At 37.6% G+C, this 25174-nt stretch overlaps 1 protein-coding gene across 2 annotated transcripts in view; it reads left to right on the forward strand.

The window, feature by feature from the left end:
• The window catches only part of LOC131591889 (membrane-associated guanylate kinase, WW and PDZ domain-containing protein 2), a 706821-nt gene that overhangs the window by 546585 nt on the left and 135062 nt on the right, over positions 1–25174 (forward strand). For both annotated transcript variants that reach the window (XM_058862997.1, XM_058862998.1), the window contains exons 7-9: positions 1930–1987; positions 8821–8942; positions 10644–10826. In XM_058862997.1, coding sequence (XP_058718980.1) covers positions 1930–1987; positions 8821–8942; positions 10644–10826 — 363 coding nt within the window. The remainder of the gene's footprint in view (positions 1–1929; positions 1988–8820; positions 8943–10643; positions 10827–25174) is intronic.

Raw genomic sequence — 25174 nt, forward strand, 5'->3', positions numbered from 1 at the left:
GGAGGTGCAAGGAGAACAGAACCAGGCTCTTTGCAGTGGTGTCTGGTGACAGGACAGGAGGCAAAAGGGCACAGACTGAGTTACCCAGAAAGGCTATGGGGTCTTCATCTTTGGAGATACTCAAGCACTGACTGAAGATGGTCCTGAGCAATCTGAACTGGCTGACCCTGCTTCGAACAGAGGGGTTGGGCTAGACAACCTCCAGAGTTCCCTTCCAACATCAGCCATTCTGTAATTCTGTGGCCTGCTTGAATACCTTATGCTGCCTTTATTCCTATGAAGTGACAATAACAAAACTGCCCTGACAAAAGCAGTTCAGAGTGTGGACTTAAGAAGATTTCAAAGTTAACAATATTCTAAGAATACCAGTAAAAATTGAGCATCAACATTAAATCTTCCGTTAAAAATAACCAAAAAACTAATGTGCCATTTTCTCATCTGCCTGTCTGGCAGAGGGTTGTATCCTTCATTGCAGAATTGGAATAGACTGAGCAGGAACAACCCCTGGGGCCAATGTGACATGAAGACCACAGTAGTCTAAACAGATTCACTCAAGAAATGATCAGCTACTACAGATGCATTTAAAGGAGAAGTAACAAGCTGAGATTAGCATGGCCTTTTAACCCTTTCACCTCCCTTTTGCCACTCAGGCTTTACTTTCCTACTTGCCCCTTTCAGGATGTCAATAATTGCCTATTCATATTGTCAGTGAAAAAAAAAAGCTCTCATGTCATCTAGCAGTACTTCTTTATGACCAGTGTAATGACTATTCAATATGATCTACATCAGTTCTGTTCTGTCTAGTTTAGTATTCATTGTCTCCAAAAAGGTACTTTAAAATAGGGCAACAGAGTTTAAAAAGAAAACAAAAATCTGAGATAAGGAATTCCAAAGTCAAATTTTCTTATAGAATCTCAGTACCGCTCCCCATACATTGTGTCATAGTATTTAACTGCATAGAAATCAATCAATACCTGTGCATGATGGGAATGCCCATTGCTTTGTGAGTCTCTTCCATCCAAGTCACCACATCTGGCACTGAGGTTTTTACTCTGTTCATGTCAACTGAGATACTTGCTGCCTCTGTCTGGTGCCTTTTAAACACAAGGTGAAATTCTGTTGGCAGTTTAATAATTTTTTAAGCATTCAGTGTGAATGACAATCAAATAAGTATGGATGTACATGAATATATATGTGGCAGTTTGGTTATAAATGAATGCAGATTGATTTTTCAAGATTATTAAATTAATATTTATAACATTTTGATTATTAAGACAGAATGTTTTAGGGACATCTGTTTCTGCAAAAATGTAGTTAGCTTTATGTTCAGATGATGCTACAATATCTTATTTTGATTTTTACTTTCACATACTGCTCTATGCTCCTGTGTTCCTGATATATAACTAAACTGTGGAACAGGATGTCTTTGGAGATTGTGGAATTGCCATCACAGTAAGACAAATAATGAAAACATTTCAGTATACTTACTGTATTTATCTGGCAGGAGACAAACTCTTTTTATTCCTTCTAATCCAACTTTTCTAGGATTCCTAAGAAAACAGCTCAAAAAGCAAAATATGTTTTTTGTGTGTACAAATTTGTGAAAATAGAATGTCCTCACTTCCTCTGGCAGTGACGTCACACAAGATGTGTTACAGCTGTTGGCTGGTACAACTGTTGGAACAATAAAAAGTTCGACCAAAATGTGTTGCTCTAGAAACTGAGAGCTGGTTTTGCATGCAAATTTCCAAGTTACTACTACTTGTGGCTGCCGTGGGGTATGTTCAAGATTTGGTATTTGCTGTAGTCACTGTATCTAATTTCACTGTTATTTCCCTCAACACCCAGCAAAGATCAGCAATTTTGTTATTAGAAATCTTTGCATTCTGTACTGCATTTACTGAGAGGGATTAACTCTTTGTTTTTCAGAGCTTCCGTATGGCTGGGAGAAAATTGATGATCCCATTTATGGCACTTATTATGTTGAGTAAGTTCCCAAATTCCATATTAAGCTGCTATTAATGTGTCATAACCTAATACTGGTTATAGTATTAGGGTATCCTCTGCAATGCTCAGCCTGGCAAGGAATGGGTACAATTACTTGGCATGTTAAACTAAGGGTATACCAGGAATTCTCAGTCATCAATGAAGTTAATGTATCCAGATATATTGGAATGTCCCCAGTCAGTGACTCAGGCATTCAGTCACTCTCTTTATCCAGTCTGGTTTTGTTTCATTCCAGCTGACACTTGTACAAAGAACATATCCATTCAAGAAATGTTGCATTTTCTATTTAAGCTTTGGATATCCAGCAAGGTATAAAAACCTTGTTAATCAATGAATAGAGCAAAGCATAATCATTTTAGCACAGTTAAGATCTGTTTCTGGGTAGTCCTCGCTGCAAATCAAATGTTTATACTGGTTGTCCCAGAAGTCAAGTTATTTATACAGTACATATAAAATTTTATGTGTTATTTTGTATTAAAAAGTGCAGCTGAAAACAATATAAATTCTATTTTCATAGCACAATCCTTGCTTTCATTTTCTTCAAATTTTATTTTAGTCATGAAACAAGAAAAAAAGCTTTTTCCTCTATGCAAAGGCCAACAAACTGCTTTTTGTTTGAATGGTAGAACCTGACCAGTTTGTACATAAGTAAATCTGAGACATGAGTTCCTCTGCTTTTTAACTTAGCTTAGTGAACGAGACTTATGCAAAATGAATCTTGATTCAGATTATGATACCTGTTTGAGAGGAGTCAATTCACACTCTGCTCTCTACAGACAGTATGCAAGAGAAGAGATAGAAAAACATTCCTGTCACTGTGCAGACAACACTTGAAAGGTTGGGAAACAGCTATCCATTAGTGCCTTGTATTAAACAAGAGAGATCTTTAAAGAATATGACCCCTGACCTTAAATCTGTTTCAAATCCTGACACTCAAGAAGAATATTTATCTAGTTATTTCATAGAAAATAGAAAATTTCCTTTGTGTCCCGCATTTTTCCCTTGGTCTCTTGAATCCATATGAACACGCTAACTGGAGGAATGCCCTGGACAGTTATTGGAGATGCAGCTTTTCCAGGCTCGAGGATATGCTGCTGTTATGCAAGGGTTCAAAGGTGCAGGGAGACCAAAAATTCATCTGATTTCTGGATGTGTAGAAGATATAAGATGGCCCTTTCTTACTGTTATAGCAGCAGCTTGTGGATGCCCTTGCATGTTCCCCAGCCTTCTACAAAGCAAACTAACAACTGAAAATGGTGTTTGATAACTGCTCTGTTTACTCCTTCTGTCCCGGTCTCCAAATGCCAGAGCACCTGCTCTCCTTCTTTGTCCCCAGCTTGCTTCCTGCCCTCAGGTGAAAGAGGCAGCAGCTCCATCTACTTTGCTGCTCAGCTCAAGTCACCTTTGCCAGTCCAGAGTCAAGTAAATGCTAAGTTTTGAAGTCCCTACATAATACCATTAAATTACTCCCCCTTGTGATGCCTGAGTTCTTTTATGATGTCCCCAAGCAGGTAGGGGCTGCAGTTCTCATATTATTTTGTACTTCACCCCTGCCAAAGATTTCTGAACGTGCAATCATGCAGCTGCTGGGTGTAAGCAAAGCCTCTGCTCCAGTGGTTTTTAGTGTATTTTGGGGTTTAACAGGTGTTGTGCAATTTCTGTGCATGAATCTCTTACTGAGACTCCGCTTGGTTGTTAGTGCAGCCCAAGGCATTCTGGCACCAGCAAGGCTCACACTCCACTAGAGTCAGAAAAGGAACAATTATTTTTCTGCATTTCATGTCCAGCCATAGGTAAACAGATGCAAGACACCAGGCCCAGATGTTATCGTGCAATTACATATTTTAAGGCTGTTAGTGCCAAATTTATTAATCCTAACACAGATAAGATTTGTGGACCAATACATCAAACCTACTGCAGTCTCTGAGGTTTTTAGAAGTGGAATGGATGCTCATGGTATGGCATTAAAACTGCAGCCCTGCTAAATTCACATGGAGTTTTATAGTCAGTAAAATGTAGCTGTAGTTTAATTTGTGGTCTGAGCTCAGTAAGTTTGAAACAAAGATTGCTTTCCATTTTTCTTGCTACAATATATAACAGTCTCAGCTTTTTTATTACCAGTATTCAACAGATGTGTTCATTTTTAACTAGATAAAATCAGATTACAATAAACTCTCTTAATTTTGTCGTAAAAGTAGTTAAATTATGAAAAGCAAGGTTACAAGCTTCCACACATTCAGGTCCAGTCCAAGTTGACATGCAGGCCTACAAAACCCTCATGAAAGAAGGACTCTGCTCACTGGTGTTGTCATATCCCATGGGAAGTTCGTAAGGTTGAGTAATGAGGCAGACAGGCTCTATTTCACCTTACAAGGAGCAGCCATGTTCAGCTCAAATATTCTGATACCAGAGAAGAAGCTAAAAAAGAAAACAAACCAAAACAAAGGAGTTTAGACCTCTTGCTAGTCGAGTTCCTAAAGATGAATCACAACGTATTTGGAAATTCTGTTACAAAAGTCTCCAGTATAACCTCTCTTAACCATGCATTAATGCAGGTGTGAGATAATGTTATAATTTTCATTTGCTTTGTTATGAGGGTCCAGACTTCATTTGTGTAGACATTTGCCATAAATGAGAAGTGTTTGCTATATGTTTGTTAACTTGCATACAATCCGGTCTTAATCTGTAAACTAAGAACTAACAGCAGTGAGCTGTGCAGGACTGTGGAGAGAAAGTAGTCATTAGAGTGCACTGGGTCTTTCAGGATTCTAATTGCCAAAAGATTGTTTCCCTCTTTGAGGATGATTAACTACAACACAGAGCTCAATTTTCAGACATGGACTCTTTAATAGAACAGCTAAATTAGCCGTACAGGTATTTATTCTGGCAAAATATACCTCCTTGACTAACAACTGACAATTCTCTGTTACTACTCAAACAGAAAGAAATTATCTCAGATCTCTTTTTCACTATAAAGTGTTATCAACTGAAAAATGTGAATAAAAAGAGTAGAAAGGCATTAAAAAGTTATGCATTAGAATATCCATTTTATGGGCATCCTGATCCCCAGAATTACTCTGTTGTGTAATAGGCAACAATTTTGAAAGCTATAGGCAAAAACCAGAAAAATAACTCCACCCCACATATTAAAGTAGCTAAGAAAAGGAGATAGGTTATAATCCTTGTACTGGTGCCCATGCTCTGAACTGCTACCATTTTGTCAGAGTTCAGTGCCTTGACCATCAACTATAGTCTTCAAATTAGGCACTACAGCCCACAAATCTAAGGATGTGTTTCTGTTGTCTTAGGTGCATCTAACCTGAAACTCATCACAAAAACAACTTAGCCTGGCCCCACTGATTGCTGAGAGGGCAGAACTGTGTCTATATCTTATAGGCTGGCTGGTGGTGATGGTACCTCTTCATCAGACAGAGAGAGTATTTTGACATCACAAGTAAACATAGATCAAAAGAAAATCCTACCTCTGAGGGTCTGTCCCCAGTTAAGATACAGTGAGCTAACAAGGGCCAGCAGCACCAGCCTCCTTCTCCACACAGCCACAATGGCACTAGAAGAAATTAGTTGGATTAAGCTTTGGATTAGGATTTTTGATTTAATATATATTGTATAAAATAAAGGAAGAAAATTGAAATTAGAATTGTTCACTGAATTAGATCCTATGAGAAATTAGCAATACATTTTGGCTACCATCCAAAATTTGTTTTAACCACAAAAGCACTTACTTGTAACCATCTCTAAAACACATACTTGGTTTGTCTTACAAAGGCCTAGACTAGTAATATATATTTTGTATGCTGTGGAAGTAGCTAGATGAAAAGCTAGAATGTCCTTTTAAGAGAATTACTTAGCTTAACAACTTCTTTCTCAAGTGAACTCATCAAGAGCACTTTTTCTGATTGAGCCATGAAGCTGTACTTAAAATTGCATAAAAGAGATGTGTTTCATGTATCATCAGTATAGGAACATAATACAACATTACTGACTGATAAAAATGACTGATTATAATTTTCTTTTCTTTGACTCCTCTTGGACACAATATTTAATGCAATTTTTTTAACTTAGTTGGAAATTTCACATTGTGCTCTTGAGATTGCACACTACCAAAAAAAACAGTCAAAATGTGGGAATAAATTGGAGTTCAGAGTTACTGAAGTTGTACCAGCAACATGAGGTGCTTCAAGAACCTGTGTGTTAATCTTGCTATCTAATCTGGTAGGACAACATGCCTTTTTCAATATAGCTGTTATCAAATATATTTCTGTTTGAATGGACCAAACCACAATTTAAACTCTACCTAGGAACTGTAGGTAGGCAGTAGGAAATGGATTCTAGCTGTGATGTCATTTCCACAGTAATTAACCTTTCTTGAGCCATGAACACAGATTAACTAAAATCCCAATTTCTTTTATATCACAGAAGCACATATAATTTGAATCTTAGGTCTGCAGAGGCCCTCCTGCAGCTCTGTTATGTGCCCTGCAATTGCAACATGACACTAAGCATAATGCAAGGTCCTGAATGAAGATCTGGAGTGAAATCTTGAATATCCATTACATCTGCATAATATGGCACAAAAGCCATGGGATATCTCTGCTCTTGTGGAGGGCAGCTGGAGAACAGGTCAGGATAATTTAGAGCCCCTAAAGTAAGAGACGATCGCTATGTTGGAGCAATTAACCCACATGTGTAGCAACCCTAGTTTTAACCTTATCAAATGCTAACATAAAACAAGCTAGATATTGTACTCCATACCTCCTACTGGAAGCTGTTTTCAAACTTCACACTTCGATTGTGAGAAGCCTACAGACTTCATGTCTGAAATCCTGGCATCTCTAATATATTCTAATATTTACTTCCAAATGTACTCATAGAATGCAATTATATATCAGAATTAATTCTTCTTGAATCCAAAGCTAAAACTCCTTTGATCTTCTATAATAGAACACTCTATTTCACTGGTCTTCTTGTAAACCTTTCATATAGATTCATTTCATTTGATCAAGGGTACTCAGAACTTTATTGAGTTTCATCACTGTCTTGTGTAAAGGCAAATGCAGTATTTCCTTTACAACATGGAAATACATCACATGATAAACACATTGTATAATTACTTTTTTCATGCTTATGTTAGTTCATGATTACTTTTTTAAATGCATATCTTGCTTTCTCCATTTTAGTGAATTTTTTCTCCCATTCATAATAAGTTTCTAGAATAAGGTGCTGACAATTACTGAAATTACAGAAAGTAAAAGTCTAGGAAAGGAACACCTACAATCTTAAACAACCTGTCTGAAGAAAGAAATAAATGAGAGGGACTTTCTCTGTCTACAGCATAGACCAAAATTTACTGAAAGCTATTAATCAAAATTTTAGAGTATGAGAGTAGCAGCCACTTGAATGAGTTATAGCCATGTGAACAAAGAAACTTAAAGATTTATCACATTTACTTCATCTCATTAAATCAAATATTCTTTTACATGACTGAAAGTCTTTTCACTTCATTAATACTGGCCACTAAATCCTATTTTGCTAGTGTATTGCACTCCCATAGGACTTGCTGCCTTTCCTCTATCTCACTTCCTAATGGCAATTCCACTTATTTTCTTTGAAGTGGTGTTAGGATCAAAATCTCAAAGGACCTGAAAAGTGCTTAATGTGGCACAAAAGGTCACTGCAATGTAAAAAAAGACCCTTTTAGGATCTTAGAGTTGTGAAAGTTACCAGGTAACGTGTCCAAGTGCTTAAACTCATGATTGGGATTGGATTTTCAGAAGACCTCAGTAGATGGTAACCCAGTGAGAACAAATAAGGAGTGACATAAGCCTGCCCTTCTGTATATATGTCTTCCACTGGAACAGTGTTTGAAACACAGGCCCCTTCTCTTCGTTGTATTCTGTTGTGATCTCTTGCAGCTATGTTCCATGCAGCCTACTAAATTGTTTTGCCTCCTTTAGATGCAAAATATATCCCAGGACAGGACTGAAGGATAGCTCAGTGATTGATAAAATGTGTGCTTTAAAGAATTAAAATCAAGGATATGGTGACAGTATGTAGTAAAGATCATATCCTAAACAAAATGCAGAAAAATAATGATGTAATGCCAGAGATGGATTTAATGACCTGTGGTAGGGAATGTAAATCATCAAGAAGAAATGTGTGTACTAACTTTTCTGATATTTCTATATGACCTATGTAATGCTAACCTGCCATCTAATTTAGTTTCTTCGTCTGATTTTTTTGTACAGCTGAGCAGATACGCACCATAGTACTATAAAGGAATAATAGTTAATTTATTGCCTGTGTAAGATTTATTTGTAAATTACCATCATAAAAGAACTCTGTTGTCTAGGCTTTTCTTTTTGTGTAAGTGACTGAGTAAATTCACTTACACAATTAATTGATAATAATGCACAAAACTGGTTGAGATCCTTTGAATCATACACAGAACAGTGATCATGCTGAAGACACAAAAAACTGTTGCTGTAGCGTGTTTCAGCAGTGCTGCTGTTTTATATGTACTTCCATAGATGAAAACCATTTGTCTGTAGCAGAGTTCAGCATATTGAAGCGATAGGATGCTGCTCAGAGCTGTTCATTACACAGGGCACTGGTAGTATAATCTCATCCCCAACAAAATTGTGTGGAATGTAAGGGACACACTCCGGCCCATTGGGGGCTCCTCATAGTTTTACTCTAACCACACACACCTTAGCCACATGCAGCACTCTACTATGAAAATTATCATTTTACCCAACTGAACCCAGTTTTTAATCAAAACCAATTTTTTTCCAGCCACATAAATAGAAGAACTCAATTTGAAAACCCTGTCCTAGAAGCAAAAAGGAAGCTACAGCAGCATAACATGCCCAACGCAGAACTTGGAACAAAGCCTATGCAGGCCCAAGGTTTCCGAGGTATAGTACCACATCAGCTGTCTTAGTTAAGATGAAAGATCCTGCCCTTCTGTTTTTGTGACAATGATTTTGTCATAGTGTAGTTAAAACAGTAGTGTTGCCAATGCTCAAATGTCGCCCTGAAAACTCAGCTTCTGAGCTTGCTAACATAGTTTTCTAAAGACTTTCCCAGGACAGTAACTGCAAACATAGATATGTGTACATTCTTTCTGTTACACGTCTTGTGATGGACATCTCTCATGGCCAGTGCTGTGAGAAAGTGTTATCCTGACCATCCAATCCCTGGCTGTGGTCAGGAGCCTATAAATCCTGGAGGGAAAAATAAACCTCGCTCTTTCTTTCACCACACCTCGACCTGTGTCCGTGTGATCTATTCATCTTCAGCAGTAACACTCAAAAGGTTATCACCTATATCTTAACAATATTCTCCCTTAAATGTCTGAGTTCCAATTGTTGCAAGACTCACCAACCAACTAAAACTTTCAGAGGCGCAAAGGAAAACCAGAAAAGTTGAATCTAGTGTTTCCTAAGGGCTGAGAAACTGAAAGCACAAAAAGAATCCTAATTTTCTAAATAAAATCATAAATTCTGTTCCTGGGAATATACGACTCTCTCTTGAGCACCCGAGGATGGCAATGCCGAAATACTTAATTGTACTTTCTCTAAATTACTCTTAATTGATGTTTGGTATGCTTCTAAGCTAGCTCATCTAGCAAGCATCAATTAAGTTAAAAGCCTCAAGCACAGAGTTATAGGAGTTTACAAGAATGCAGCCACTTGGTGACATAAAAATTAATGTGCTCAAAAGGAGCTGGATAAGCAGCAAACAGTAGTGGTACAGAAAAATGAACGTTAATGTAAGGTTATAGTCAGAGAATGAGGCTTGTTCTCCTTTGTAACAGTAGAAAGCTCCTCATCAACCTTACCTAGACCCAAATTTGCCCGCCTGCGCCCCGCTCCCAGGAGGTCCCGCAGCGTGAATGACCTGTCGCAGTGCCGGCGCGTCCCTGCCGGGGCACATGGGCTGTACGGTACGTCCCCGCTGCCCACCAGCCCTGGGACCAGCTGGGGTCACAAACTCTGCACGTTCCCCAACCCACCCTCACCGAGTGTGCAGCATGGGAGAGAAGCACGGGGACCCCCCGGCACCCACACCGAGGCACGAGGGGACACAAAGTTTGCACAGCAGTCATGTGTGTCACTTGATGGATGCCTAAACCCCGTGTGTTTGGAGAGAAAAGCTCGTCTAATACTTACCTCTTCTTGGTAACAAGTGGAATGAGACATTCACAGGGGATATTTTCCTTGTTGTGGTTGGGAGGGAAATAATGAAGAGTGTATTACTTTGTAGGCAAAGCTGAATTTATAGGTTAGGAAAGAGGTTTTTAAATTACATCACAGATCATTTTTATTGTTGTAATTATTTTAGCTACACAATATCCACTTCAAAATGGATTTCTAATATCAAAGGATATTTATATCTTTTCATTTATGGCTGATCTGCCATAGATAAGAAATATTTTTTAAGCTTTGTATTAGTGCAACAATCCACAAATATTTTTCCCGGAATGCCTGCACTCTTTATTTTCTTGCCTTTGATACACAGCCACTTGGTGTCAGCCAATATTGTTATCTGCTGTCCCTGCTGTGTTGTGACTAGATCATAACTTTTGTCTTTCTTGTTTGTGTTGACTGATGTAGAAAAACCACTCTTCACCCGTGATGCATCACAGCTGAAGGGGACTTTCCTCAGCACAACTCTTAAGAAAAGCAACATGGGTTTTGGATTTACCATCATTGGTGGGGACGAGCCAGATGAGTTTCTCCAGGTGAAGAGTGTAATTCCTGATGGGCCTGCAGCACAAGATGGGAAAATGGAAACAGGTAATCTTGAAAGTTCCTCTATTCTTTTATATGAGAAATAGATTTCTGAGTCTCACTCCCTCCATGAGTTTTCCATATGACTTTCTGTATTAATATGTAGAAAAGGTAAGTTTGTGGTAAAAATTTCATGCTAATAAATACCAGATAGCTTATTTTCCCCATTTCCCAATATTTTAAAGGAAAAAATATCTCTACAATTCCCTACATAAAAATGGGATATGGTTTGTAGGCTGTTTACTTAAGAGAAGTCTACATGGAAAGAAAAGAGATAGAGAGCACAGACTACTAAGTGCAAATTTATTTCTTTAGAATGGGTGGTTTTGCAAAATAATCAGTTGAGTCTGATCCAATACTGTTCTCATTAGAACCATCATAACAAGAGTTTTCAGTGTGGCATATGGACACACAGACATTTGTGTCCTATTAAAAAAGAATCTGTGAAAACTCATGAAATGAAAGGAACTCCTTCTGAAGATATTGAAAGCTGCTCTGAAGATCTGGACCACCACTGCAAACATTTTCATGTTCACAGATTGATAAAGACTGTAAACCACTGTCTAAAAGTTCACATCAGGTCTATGTATGGATGAAACTCTTGTAGGAAAATGAATTCATTTTCCATGGAGCTGTCATCTTCTTTAGGAATAGACAGTCAGAGAATAATAAATTATTTCAGTTGGCAGGGACTTTCAGTTACTAGCCCCCTGCTTAAAACAAGGCTAACTTTGTGATTGGATCAGGTTTCTCAAGGTCTTGAGAAAATTTCCTAAGACACAGATTCCACAGCCTCTGTGGTCTCCTGTCCCAGACTTTCTCCACTCTCATGGTGAAGACTTTTGCCCAGAATTTGTGGACACCTAATCCCCATAACTGTTGAAGGCCAGGTTGGAAAGGGTCCTGAGCAACCTGATCTAGTGGGTGGCAAGGGAAGTAGATGATCTTGAAAGTCCCTTCCAACACAAACCATTCTATTATTTTTGTTCTTTAGGTCCAGTTGGGCTTTCCACAGGTACAGCTGGTTAGTAGGGACTGAAGTCCTGTGTTCTTGTGTTTGTGCAGCCCTGTCACTCTGTACCATCTCTCCCCAGCATAATTTATCCCATGTGCATAATTTATCCATTTCTTACCAAGACACTGAAATAAGGAAATGCTCATTTGGGATTTTTGTTGCCTCTGTAGAAAAACCATTTCATGATGGCTGGACTCACTATGAAGATAATTTTCTAAACTTTGATAATAGATCATTGTGGATTAATCACAGCAGCAGAGAAAGATCCTTTCATTGTGTTACAGTGCAGGGAGCAGACACAGAAACCCATGCAGGCACAAATGATGGTGGAATAGTCTGAAGTGATTTTTCTGGAAATTTCATTTCATCCTTTTATTGTAGTCAGCTTTTTTTATCATAGTCATATTCGTATGTCAGAATAAATCACCCTGGATTCTAGTTTATTTTGTAGGACTATCTAGGACTTGCCAAGTAGGAAGTTTAAAGGTTGTGAAAAGTGTTCTTTAAAAAAAAACCCAAACAGGATTTGCTTCAAAGCTAATATTATAGTCAGCATGATGTTTCTAATGCAAAATAGGCAAACAGAAAATTTATGTGAAGAAACAAAAGGTAAAAAATAAGTAGAATATAGATTTTTGGCACTGATTTTACAAAAAGACATTAGTCTAATATCTTTTTAATTCTCAGTTCTTGTTGCTATTTTAACTTAATGCAGTTTAGTTCCCAAAGGCAAAATTTATTAAATTAGCTGATTAGGTGAACAAAGGATACAACAGACTTCCTGAAGTTCAGAAGATTTCAGTGGCATAAACTTCATTTTTCCCCCTAATATTTTTGTACTATCTAATGCATGGCATGAGAGATTTTCTTTGTTTGTCATGGTTTAGCATTCTCAGACACAGAACTCAAATATAGTTACTTGATAATCCCTCAGAAATGTGGCCTGGTTATTAGTGAACTTGATCATATGGAGTTATTTTCTCTGGAAAACAGGGTATCCTTGCAACTTAATTGAATTTTTATGCTCAAATTGAATATGAGTTTCATAATACTGTTGATGGTCATCATTGTAGTTATGCACTATGATTAGAGCATGTAAGAAAAACGTTCTTTAAAATGCATAGAAGTAGCATTGGTTTTTTTCCTCAGGTAATTAATTCAACCACATTAAGAATGTAAAACAGATATACATTCAAATATATAATCACTCTACAATTATGTGACCCCAAAACTTATAAAATTAGAACAAATTTTGTCCTCAAATGCCTTCATTTTTAAGAGTGACGGATTCTGATGTAAAGTAATTGGAGAATCTCAGGCTAATTATTGTGGCATCCAACATGTTTTCTATGACTAAATTAATTTCTAACTATGTTAATGGTAAACTGAAAAAAAAATATTTAAGGTCAGAATTTTTATAAAAGTTTTGTTCAACAAAGTGCTTGTATTTCCTGATATCAAATCCTTTTCACATTTCCTGAATTAGAATTTTTCTCCCTATTGAGCTATTCTACAATATAGTCAATTGAAGATATGAAAGCCTCCCAGGTTCCATCAATAGCTTTTTGTTCATAAAACTGTTAAAATTTTACATTGGAAAACTACTTGAAATTGCATCTGTTTCTTTTTGTTTGTTAGTTAGGCATCATTGGATAATAAATAGAACTTTTTAAATAGATTTTATTTGTTCTTTTGATACAAACTGTGTTCAATTTATATGTACTCCGGATATGATCAGAATCATGGGCAGCTTCGGTTAATGATTAAAGCATCATGTTGTGGCAATAGGGCGTCATAGTGGAAAGTCTGAGGGCAGTGACCATGATCTCTGAAGCAGCCTGAGTGTAAGGGAAAACCACAGCACTGGTTCCCCCAGCTCTAATATGATTCTGGTCCCTTTCCTTTGCAAAGCTGTTACTATATTTTGGCCAAGTGGTTATTGAAATCTTCATATTCAGACCTGCATCAGATTTGGGGGAAATAAAAAGAAAAGGCACCATCTTGTTTATCTTACCTAAACTTTGGCCACAAGCTGAAGATACCAAAGCTGTACTTCAAGCAAATTGTTAAAGAAACAAGCTCATAGGAAACTACCATTGTAACTTTGGTTTATTTCCTTACCCTAAATCTAATATAGGGGTATCCTATACTAGATAAATCCTATATTAGGATATATCCTATATTAGACAAATGCTATGCAAAGAGTGAGTCTCTGTAAGACACTGTTGCCCTTTAATACGATCATAACAAAGGAGTTTGACCTAAAAATTTCAAAATGGGCAATTTTGGATTTCATCCTTTAGAACATAGAGCTATAGAATGGTTTGAATTGTAAAGGCATTCAAGATCATCCAGTCCCACTTCCCATACCAGAAACAGGTGAACCTTCCACTAAACCAGCATGATGTCATTGGCAAGCTTGTTGAGGGCACACTCAATTCCTGTGTCCAAATCCAACAAAGATGTCAAAAGGTGCCTGTCCCAGTTCTGACCCCTGAGGAGCACTGCTGAAAGCCTGGAAGCCACTGGGAACACAGAAGCAGCTGCCTGACTGTGACTTGGCATTGCTGTGAAACAAAGCAATGAGGCAAACCAAGTGCACTGAGATGCAACAAGAGATATCTGAGGTCCTGACAAGCTATCAGAACCACTTGGTGCCCAGTGCTGGGCACTAAGAGGTATTTATGTTTTTCCTACACCCACAATAAACCTCACAAGCAGACTCAGAGGAACCACATGTCAGTGGAAGAATCAAAAACAACCAAAATTAAATTCCTGATCCCATTTGCCAGATGTTTCAGAATTTGTAGGGGCTATTATGCCCCCATGTAAATCTAGCATCTGTGCACTAATGGTTGTTAATAATCCTGAAAATGCCTTTCTAGGATGTGTTTTAGCATTTGGAGCTCAATCAAACTGCTGGATATGAACATTACACTCCACAGCATCTCTGTCTGTCTCAGGACAACCTAGAAACTGATACCACATTCTTTTCTAGAAAATTACATTGTCTTGTCTGAAGCCTCATGCAGCCAACAGAAAACTCTCAGTATTTAAGATGCCCCTGCATTCGATTAAAATGCTGAGTGAACATCACTGGTAAAAGACTGCATCTACATGAAAAGATTTTTATACAGTGAGTGATTTTGACTGACTGCTGTTCTAAGGCAAACAAAGATTTAGGCCTGCGGCTGAGTCAGATAAAAGCTCAAGCTGCAAAGGCAAAAAACTCTCCTACAATTCTCAAGGTTATTCAATGGACTGGATAAACTGAAACACTCCCACATAATCAAGCTCAGGGAAAGAGTCTCACTCTACATTTCAGCAAGCTCCATTTCCTCTGGTGAAAGTTTTCAGGGAACAGCTCAAAGACATGGTGCAAAAGCGGTTCTTGGAGTCTGGCGATGACCCTTCTGACTGATGAATATCTTTGGTCACTGCAGGTTGAACTTTCCAGAAACAAAAATCTGTGGGGAAATGTCATAGCTCAACAGTGTGAATAAAGAAAGGGGAAATATGTTCTTTCATTTCATCTGCCAAGCATGCACTTGGCCAGCTTTAAGATGCTAAATCATCTGTAAACAATGGAAACATGGGCTTTTTTAGATGTTGTTCTCTCAGGAATGGTACTTTTTCTATATTAGTTAATTTATTCCAGAGATAGAAATTCATAAATTAAAGTTCATCTAACAGATGATGAATCTGGTGATTGACCCTACAATGTCACTAGGTTTAGGAAATAATTATCTAGTTTTATTAATGCATATTTTTTCACAGTAAGGCTAATATCTTACAACCTTTATAAAAACTGGAGTACTCAAGACAGAAGTAATTGGGGATATCTGCAAAAGGATGCAATTTTACAAGTTCAGGCAGTTGCTTAATTCTGTTCCCTGTTTATTCATTGTCAGATCACATGAACAAACCATCATCTTACCTAATGTGAGCTCAGCTGAGATGCAAACTGTCTAGTTTGAGCAACAGAAAAGATGAGCTATTTATGCACAAAGAATGCCTTCAATCCAAAGAAGAAAATATGTTAAAATTAAAATCTATATCTTGGCACTCATCTGGAAATGTTAATACTTTCAGAACATCATTCAGTGTATCATGACCACACACCAGAGTACCTATGTTCTTTTTCAAACAGGTCATGTCTTTCTGAAGTGCTATCAGTCAAAACCCAATCAATAATCTTCTCTTTTAAAAAATTCCCTTTCTTTGGTAGCCAAATGTTTACCAGAGCTGCCATCCCAAGAGGTGCACTGACCAGGAGCTGGTCATGTACATGTTGGGATTGATTTCCACAGTACCTGAAGCTGGCTGAAATTTAGTTATCTCACCTGCCTGACACTTTCTCATCCAGTGGCTCCAGGAAAGCTGGCATCCCAAAGTTAAGGCATGGTGTTAGGAAAGCGAGAATCTGTTCTACTAGTTGGACTGCTGAGGAAGGACTATCTTTTCATTGGTCTTGGCATCTCCAGCCAAAACACTTTTTTAATATGCATCAAGGCCTCATGAAGTCTCAGTCTTGCAGCTGCAAGCTGATGCCAGGTGAGGCAGGACTGGGAGAGCAGAGCAGCATATATAAAACCAGCTTGTATTATCTGCTTCCCTTACTACCCCTGCTTTATTTGGAAGCTAGGATGTTTCATCTGATGCTTTACTCTAGCTGAGACTGCATATCCCTCTCTGTCTCTATATGTTGCTAACTCCCATGGAGTTCAGAGAAAGAAAATTAACTGTTTGGAAACTAACTAACAGCAATAACAAAAATTAGTTCAGGCACTGTGGGGAATTATTTCTCCCACCCACGTTAGGCCAGTCAGTGTGAATTTGTGTTATATTTACTGCTTGTATTCCAGCATCCTCCAAGCTGATGATGAAATGGTGCAAAGCACAGCAGAAGCACAATATTTACATCAGGTAAAACCAAAACCTATAGTTCCTTCCACTACCGGTGCTAGTTACATTTTCTTGTTTGTGAGACATATGAAGAGTAACTATTTGTTTAAACCTCAGCCTGGTTTTGCAGTACCAGTCTTCTTTCATCACAAGTCATTTTGGCTTTTTAAATCAAGGAGATTGTGTGGGTCTAGAGACTGGAACCACAACGTGAGTGCTGTGATCCTTGCACCAGACATAAAGACAGAGTTAACAGATGCCCTGCTAGTTTGTTGCTGAGACAAACTGATATAACCTTTATCCCATCTAATTTAATCCATTTTTATTTCTCACCATAAAAGCTTGCACATCATATAACTAATGCCAAAACTATGCAAGAGTCAATATTGCTAGTCCTCTCAATTTTATCCTGAGTCTCTATGTAACCAGAACTCTTTAAAGCAAAACTCTCTATTATTTTTTGTTGTTTAAAATGGACTAAATCTGAATCTTGTCTAAAATTTTACAGGATAAATCTTCTATTCCCCTGTCACAGAGGAAAGCGCTGAAGTATGACCACATTATATTTAAGAGGTTTCAAACACAAAGCAAAAATGCCAGTTTTACTATTTATTTGATATATATTAAGACTAAATTTAGCTGGGGAAAGTGATATGACTTGTGGTTTTAAATGTGTGATGGTGAGAGTAAAACTAATATTGTGTCTTAGAAATATTAATAGCAATTCAGAGATTATATTTCAATCCCCTGTTCTTTCAAATTTTAAGGCAGGAAATTCATTGAGATCTGTATGTAAATATGAAGACAAGAAGGTAAGACTTAGGTTGCTAGAAATTTTTCATACTTGTGCTACTCTTTTCTGAGATTTATTTTCCATTATATTTTTTTATGTTTCTATGGCTTTCAGATAACTTGGTACAGTGGTCACATTAATATCTGTAAATTTTTCCTTATGTTGACCAAAGGATTAGGAAAGGATTAGGACAAACTTACTTTTGTCCCAAAGTTACTGAATTTTAATCTCCATGAGGTTCTTATTTTAGTGTTTTCTTCATATTTTCCTTCTTTGGGTATTCACTATATTGTGAGGTACTCATTGAATGATAACCAGGACAGAGACAAGCCAAGACTAAAAAAAGTATCTACATTTTGTATAACGCATGCTATTACTGCCTACATCTAAGGTCTTTGTGTGCACCTTGTCAGATTTTTCAGTTGGCTGGTGTAATATTCAATATCTTTGTGTTCTCTCTGAGTTGCAAAAAATCCATGTGTCGCTATCAGTTCTGCCTGATAGGGATTTAGAGCTGGAGTCTGTGCTGCTTCTCCGGGCTACTGAGCATTTGTTAAGTCATAACTACAAATAGACAATCCTTGAGCTATAAAGAGAGCTTTTGATTCTTTTTAGCCCTGTCATTTGTCTATTTCCTTGAAGTCTTCAGTTAAAGTTACTGATGCAAACTGAAAGAGCAATTGTAGCAGAGAATCTAAGTTGAATTTCAAAATGCTTCTGAAAATGGACAGTGTGTTGTGTAAGTCACAGGAACAATTAAAAGAAATTCTTAGGAACTTCTTGCCTCCACATCACATGCTGTCTCACTTTGTGAAATGATTCTGGGCTTGCATTAGTACAAATGTAATTCACTGGTGTCTGACTCCATATCTTGGGGTTTAGCCCTGAAGTCTGCCATAACGTTGAAATTTTGGGAATCTTCTATCTCATATTTTACACTTAGTATCCTAACTTGAGGTGGTTAAGAAGAGTGGAAACAGGGAGGAAAAAGGAAAACTGAGACTACCAGTATGTGGGTGCAATTCAGTTGCATATATATATGTGACCAGTGCCATTTAAAATTCCAGGGATCCCACCTAGCCTCCTCCTGCCCTTCCAGGCAGCACTCTCTTGTAAGTGCTGTGTGGTACCTACAAGTTGCATACAAACATCTCAAATGCCAAAGGCTGTTGCAAATGACATTAGACAGCTGCTTAAACAACCTCCCTCCTCCTTCAACAGCGAGTGTGTTAATAGACTCCTTTGTTTTTTCTTATCATCTATTAGAGTGATTGATTGATTAATTACTGTAATAATAATCCTTTTCTGACAATTTTAAGGATGTTTGTTTCCCCTAGCCTAATTGAAAACTCACATTTGTGGTTTTATGAATACTTTAAAAAAGCAACAAAAACCCTTTTTAATTTAATGGACTTAATTATTTCATTTAACTATTCAAACATTATAAGAAGTTTGATGATTGAATTCATCCCCCATATACTGGGGATTACAAATTCATTTTCATCTCCAGCACTTACAATTGGTACCCATAAGGAATATGCCAATAATGAGATTGAATATTGTATTTGTAACTTGTTTTCTTTCCTATGATGACTTTTCTTCGAAATGCACTTTGAAGTGACTCACTCATTTTTTCCTAGTCCACATATTAAGCAGTAATGCAGGAGGAATCTGAAAAGAACACCAATCTTTCATTTTGCTTTGATAAAATCCATATTTATACCCAGGTAACAACTCACAATAATCATGGTTTATGGCACTTACCTTATTTTAAAAGAAATTCACATTTTTTAACACAATATTTTAATTCATGGTTATTAGTCCCAGGAATGATAATGTGTGCTTGTCACTTGAAACAGCAAAACACTGGACATGTAAATAGGTGAAATTCTGGGTTATGTAAGTGTGCCACATGATCTTCTGCAGGAGAGAGTATATGAGCAGGTCTGCTTATAAGTGCTAAGTTTTTCTAATACTTAAGCCATTAGAGCAATTCTTCCAGCACCAACTACAGAAAGCTGAAGATATTTGATTAGAGATGGCTGAGGTCTGAGTATGTCCAGACATGTCAGATTCCACATGTGTCTTTTATCCACTTTTATCCATTCCACTTGCTGTCTTTTTTCCAGCTGTTTCAACTTTGACCAGATTCTCCCTGCAGTTATGTTTTTATTTAACCCAGAAATCAGTGGTGAAGTAATTTGATGGGAAAAGAGGGCATAACAGAAATATGATCTATGATAATATAAAAGTCCTGTCTCTTATGGACAAATGCAACACAAACCACAAACACAAGCCATACACACCCTCTAACTTAAGACACCGGTCTCAGTGTCTTTTAGAAAAAGAGTATATGGAGACATTCTGGTGCTCAATGGTGCTATATCTTTAGCAGAAAATGAGATCATGCAGAAATCAAGAAGTATGGTAAAGTAAAATGTGAAAGAGTAAAGGTGAAAATGCAAGGAGACTATATTTGGACACAAATTATTCAAGTATGTGCAGTCTCATATTCCTTTCCTATTAATTCAAGGTCTGATTCTGTAAAAAAATGGCCACAAAGGCCAAAGCATAGGCAAGGATACTAAAACTATGTCATGCTTATTTCAGTATGCAGAATGCAAAGGCAGAAAATATGTTAAAATATTTATTCTGTCCACAATCACATCCTAATACACTTTTATCCATTTAGAGTGTTCATATTGAAATAAACACTTGTGTATAAAAGTTCTAGGAAGCCCATAAATTCATTCTTCAATCTGAACTTCATCATGTGAAATCTGCAGATTCTGCTACTAGGCCATTTAACATAGAACAGGAGATGATAAATTATCACAATCCTCACATTTATTAGGACAGTTTTTGTAAGTTTTGAAAGTTGCCACTTGAGTAAGCAGTGTGCTCTGAGCTCAGTGGCTGCCAAAAATGCTGCAGTTGCAGAAATTACTTTTTTCCTATCAAATTAACATTTATCTTACATGATCTGGCTATTTGTATGAACAGACAAAAATATACATTGAAAATAATATGCATCATCTTTCCATGTACTGTTTCATTCAATAAATAATGACATTTTGTTTCTCAAGAAGAATGATTTCTGAGGTCAGAAAGAGGTCCTTGCTACATAAAAAGATGACAGGGAAAGTGAGAATTTCATATTGCATGAGGGAAATAATCTGGAACTGTACTTTTCAATATTGTCAGCCATGTCACATTTCATTTTCTTTTGTTTTCGCATATAGGGCTTTATTTTACCATTCAATCATCAAAACAAAAAGTAAATATTTAGCTGAGTTTCAGATTTTTATTTTACTTTTGTATTAAAAAATTAATAGATTTATGTATAGTCACCTCTGCCTCCACCTTTGTGCAACCAAATACAACCTGTACCTATATTAAAATCTGAGACTTCAAAAATTCCACTCAGTTTTGCCTTTAACCATTTTTGAGAACAAATTTTAAATTCTTCAAGAATTTAAGAATATATTAAGGAATTAATTTTAAGATACAATTTCTGCTGTACATTTAGAATGGCAAATATCTGTCTTGACAATTAGCAAATATTTTGCTTGAAAAAATTGGTTTACATCTGTGTGCCTGAATTTCCCCATCCAAAAGGAGAAATAATCATTTTAGAACTTAGTAAAGTCCAATAATTATTGAAGTTAGCAACTCCCATCGTAACTGCTAAAAACATAAGTGAAGAGAAGCCTAATGGAGTTCAGCTTAAGATATTAAGACCAAATACAGTCAAAGTTCAGTTGTGCAATGTATATTAAAAGAGAAATCTGTGCTCTATTGCACATGGATCAATATTTTTGTCAGTGCTCTGAGTTTTATCGTTTGATGGTATGAAGTAAAACTATCCAGAGTTTCATTAGAGATGACAAAACATTTCCAGGCATATAAATCATATTTGAGGAGCCTTGAGAACTTTTAACTAATGGACAGTTACAGAGACATTTGAGGCATTTTTATTAGAAGTTCACTTCTAAAAGCATCTTTCACTGTCTGTTGCCAGATCAGGATATTAGCACAGATGCACCTCTCATCTGACCCTGTTTAGCTGCTCACATAGCCTTTATAAGAAGAGCAAAATTTATTCCAGCACTTATGCGACTGCCTCTTTGTAATTGATGAGTCTGACATTTAAAGAATGGCTTGTTTGTTTAAAGACCTGTAATGAAAATTTCTCAATGACATAAGGAGCACCTTTCCAGCCAGGAGGAGGGCATGAAGTGAATCCTGATGGAAAGTGAGAAGCCCCCTGGAAAAATTCTTCCAGCCTTTTCTCTTTCTGCCCCACACAATTGCTCTCCCCTCCAGCAGTCACGTAAGTGTGACGATGTGTCTGAGTCAGTGGATGGAGGTGGAGCTCACGGTGCCCTGCTGCTCCCAAAAGCTCTGTGGGTGCAGTCGTGGGAACTGCCTGGCACCTCAGCTCCTCCTTCAGCGGTACCAGAGGGAAGCAGCACCACGGTGGTGGAGCCACGGTGCCTAAATACTGCTCTGCTGCCATGCCCAGATGAGTGAGGGTTGTGTACAGGAGCTTAGACAAATTCTTGGTGTCTGGAGCTTTGCCAGGTCTTGGCTGTCAGCCTCAGGGGGTGACTGGCTGGTGGAGAGAGGAGAAGAGGGTCCAATCTCCAGAGACTGGGTGCAGAACCGGGAGAAAACTGACTGGATTAGGATATGCTGGAGCTGAAGATGACATAATTTGTTTTTGTTCTGCAGGGAGGCAGGGAGAAAAGGCAGTAATTTTATGCTAGAAATGGCTGGAGAGTGGGTGTTTCTATGCATGTGTGAGTGTGTAGGAGGCAGGAGGGGGAGGGCAAGGTTCTAAGGAAAAGAAGAAAGGAGCTCTGCAAGAAAGGTCTGAGAGCACTGATGTGAGTACAGATCTTTTAAACATTGGCAGTTTCACTCTTTTTGATGTATTGTTTTCTCCTTTAGCTCCAAATTCAAGTAAATTAAAATTCTTTGTATTAAATTAATCTCTTCTGCATTAAAATCAGCATCATTGTATGCAGTATTTACTGAGACTTTCTTTGCCATATTGAGCATCACCTGTAGTACTGCTGGGGAAAATTCAGATAATATTGGACACCCTGTCTTGATAGGTGATCCTTGAGAATTCATTCATAGTGTAAAAGTTCATCATGAAGTATGCTGGATTTTGCTGCTGCTCTGTTATTTGTGATCTCTTCTATTCCACCTTTACATAAGCAAAATAGCAAGTCTCAATAAACAAAGGCTATCAGAAGTTCATGATTACTGGCCTGAAATCATGTCTTTGATCCCTGCAAACCCATCGGTTCTGAAGAAGCTGTCAGAGCTAAGCCTGTAACATGGGGAAGGGCTGAAAGATCACTGGAAAAAATTGGTTGTTTTGCACTGGGGTGATTGAAAAGAGGCATCAGAAAGAGATGGGAAACTGGAAAATGCAGAAATTGAGGTAATGATGAGAATCTGACAGTGCTTTCTTGTAAGGGAGAAGTGGAGAAACATCATTATATGGGAATGAAAGACACCCTAGATGTGTGGGGCAGCATTAATCAAGCCCCCCTCACTAGTGTGTTACTAGGATTATTCTCCTGATACTGGCCAGAACATCAGCCAATGCTCTTGGTACTTCTCTTGTTTGTTGGAGTCTGGTTGACTTTCTTGCACTGAAACCTCCACAAAAGTTCACGTGTCACGGAGCAGCCTGGTGTGCTCAGGCAGGTTTTCCTTGGGCAGCTTAAGATGAATGCATCCATCCACAGCAAAGCCACTGCCTCCTGTCAGGCCCCATCGCTGGCACTGGGAACCCCGCGTGTACTTAACCTGGTTTATTTCACATGTGGGATCGAGGGTAGATTCCTCTGCCAAATTCCACATGCAACACTGCAGTGCTGCACGTGGTGTGAAAATATTGATCACATTTACGTGTTTATACTTTTAACATCACTTTAGAAGGTTGTTTTATTTTAATGGGATGGAGTTGTTCTAACACAGATGGGAGAAATCGAAAACATTAATCTCTGGTCATTTTATATACAGATCACAATGGCAGCATCATTACTCAGAGTTCAAAAAACTTCCTTTTTTTGGCAGAGGTTTTTTTTAATCTCTTTAGTCAGTCCTGTTCCAATTACTTTTTGCATATCAGACAAGAGTATTTTTTTAGACCAAATTTGATTGCATCAAAAGAAAATGCCACTGACTATTATATAAGAGATTCAAGTGTTTCTAGCACAGTTGAAAAAGTAGTTCTGAATTGTTGGGGGAAATAGGGATAATAAGAGGAATAGTACTTGAGCAATTGTTTATGCCAAAAATTCCACTCCAGCCAGAGTGCTGAGTGGATGAATTCTTATTTTAAACTGTGCAGTGTTGTAAATACTATCTTTCAATAGTCCGTTCAGTTTGGAAAGCAGGATTGTGATACTTTAATCATTTTGTTTACTACAAGAATAATGAATTCATCTTCGCTATGACATAATACTTGTAATCTCAAGTCAATTTGAAGTAATATTTTTTCAAGAAAATATTGGGGGATTTTAAAAAAAGTCTGATTGAAAATATTATCAGCTTAAGAACATTCAGTGAAAAAAAAAAAATCACAGTATTTCTAATTTTTAGAGGGTTTTTTAATTTACTTATCCCAGAAAAATTGCCACAGACAGAAAATCTTCTACCTAACCCCAAGCTAGGTGTGATCAGCCTGGTCCCAGGGATATAGGACTTCATCTTTTCCACATAAAAATATAACCACCGTTAGATGTTAGTCTCATTTTGCGGGTGTGTCAGAATCAGGTGCTAATTTTTTCTCCAGTATGAATCCTGTGTTAAACATGCTTTACCACAGGCTGGCAGAAAAAGTCAGGCTTTCCCTGATTTGGGTTTCCAGTTAAGTTGTGCAGTAATGGCAGTGGCTATAGCAAGCTACATCAGGCTGGCTCTCTCTCTGTCTCCCTCTCCCTCACATACCTGGAAAACACAGCTGTGGGAAACAGCCAGGCCAAGTATGGGAAAAAGTATGGGAACAAAGACTCTATAGCAAAGAATAAAATACAAAGTGTGATCTTAATAGACAGTATCAAAATCTGTTTGCACAATGCAAACACAATCAAGACAATGTAGACAACCTTCCATTTATAATTTTCCAAAAGATTACCCCAAATTTGGAGTATATAATAGAAATCATAAAAGACACTTGAAACAACTTATCTCAGAGTCAAGACTAGAGGAAGAAAGTCAATGCGTTTAGGCATTTTCTGACAGCCATCCCATGGCAATGCAAGCAAGCCTGTCCAGTTGACAAGCAGAGTGATGCACGATACCTGTACGGTACCATTACGTCCACTTCAACAGACTACAGCAAGATTTTTACTCTTTGTTGCAGTGACAAGATAATATTCTCCCAAATATTAGAAATTACATGAGATACAACTTTTTCGTCATCTCTGTCTGCATCCTGCTATAGCAGGGTTTAGGGACAGGCTAAATATCAAACGTACTCCTTCAGACCAATTTAAATCTCTCATGCACCATAGCCTTACTATGTTATTGCTATTAGTGATGGAGTTAGATATCTTTTTAGATCCCATTTATATCTATAAAAGAGAAAAAATACATTAAGCTCATATAATTTCAATT

The sequence above is a fragment of the Poecile atricapillus genome, chromosome W (assembly GCF_030490865.1).
Source record: "Poecile atricapillus isolate bPoeAtr1 chromosome W, bPoeAtr1.hap1, whole genome shotgun sequence".
Taxonomy (NCBI): Eukaryota; Metazoa; Chordata; class Aves; order Passeriformes; family Paridae; genus Poecile; species Poecile atricapillus.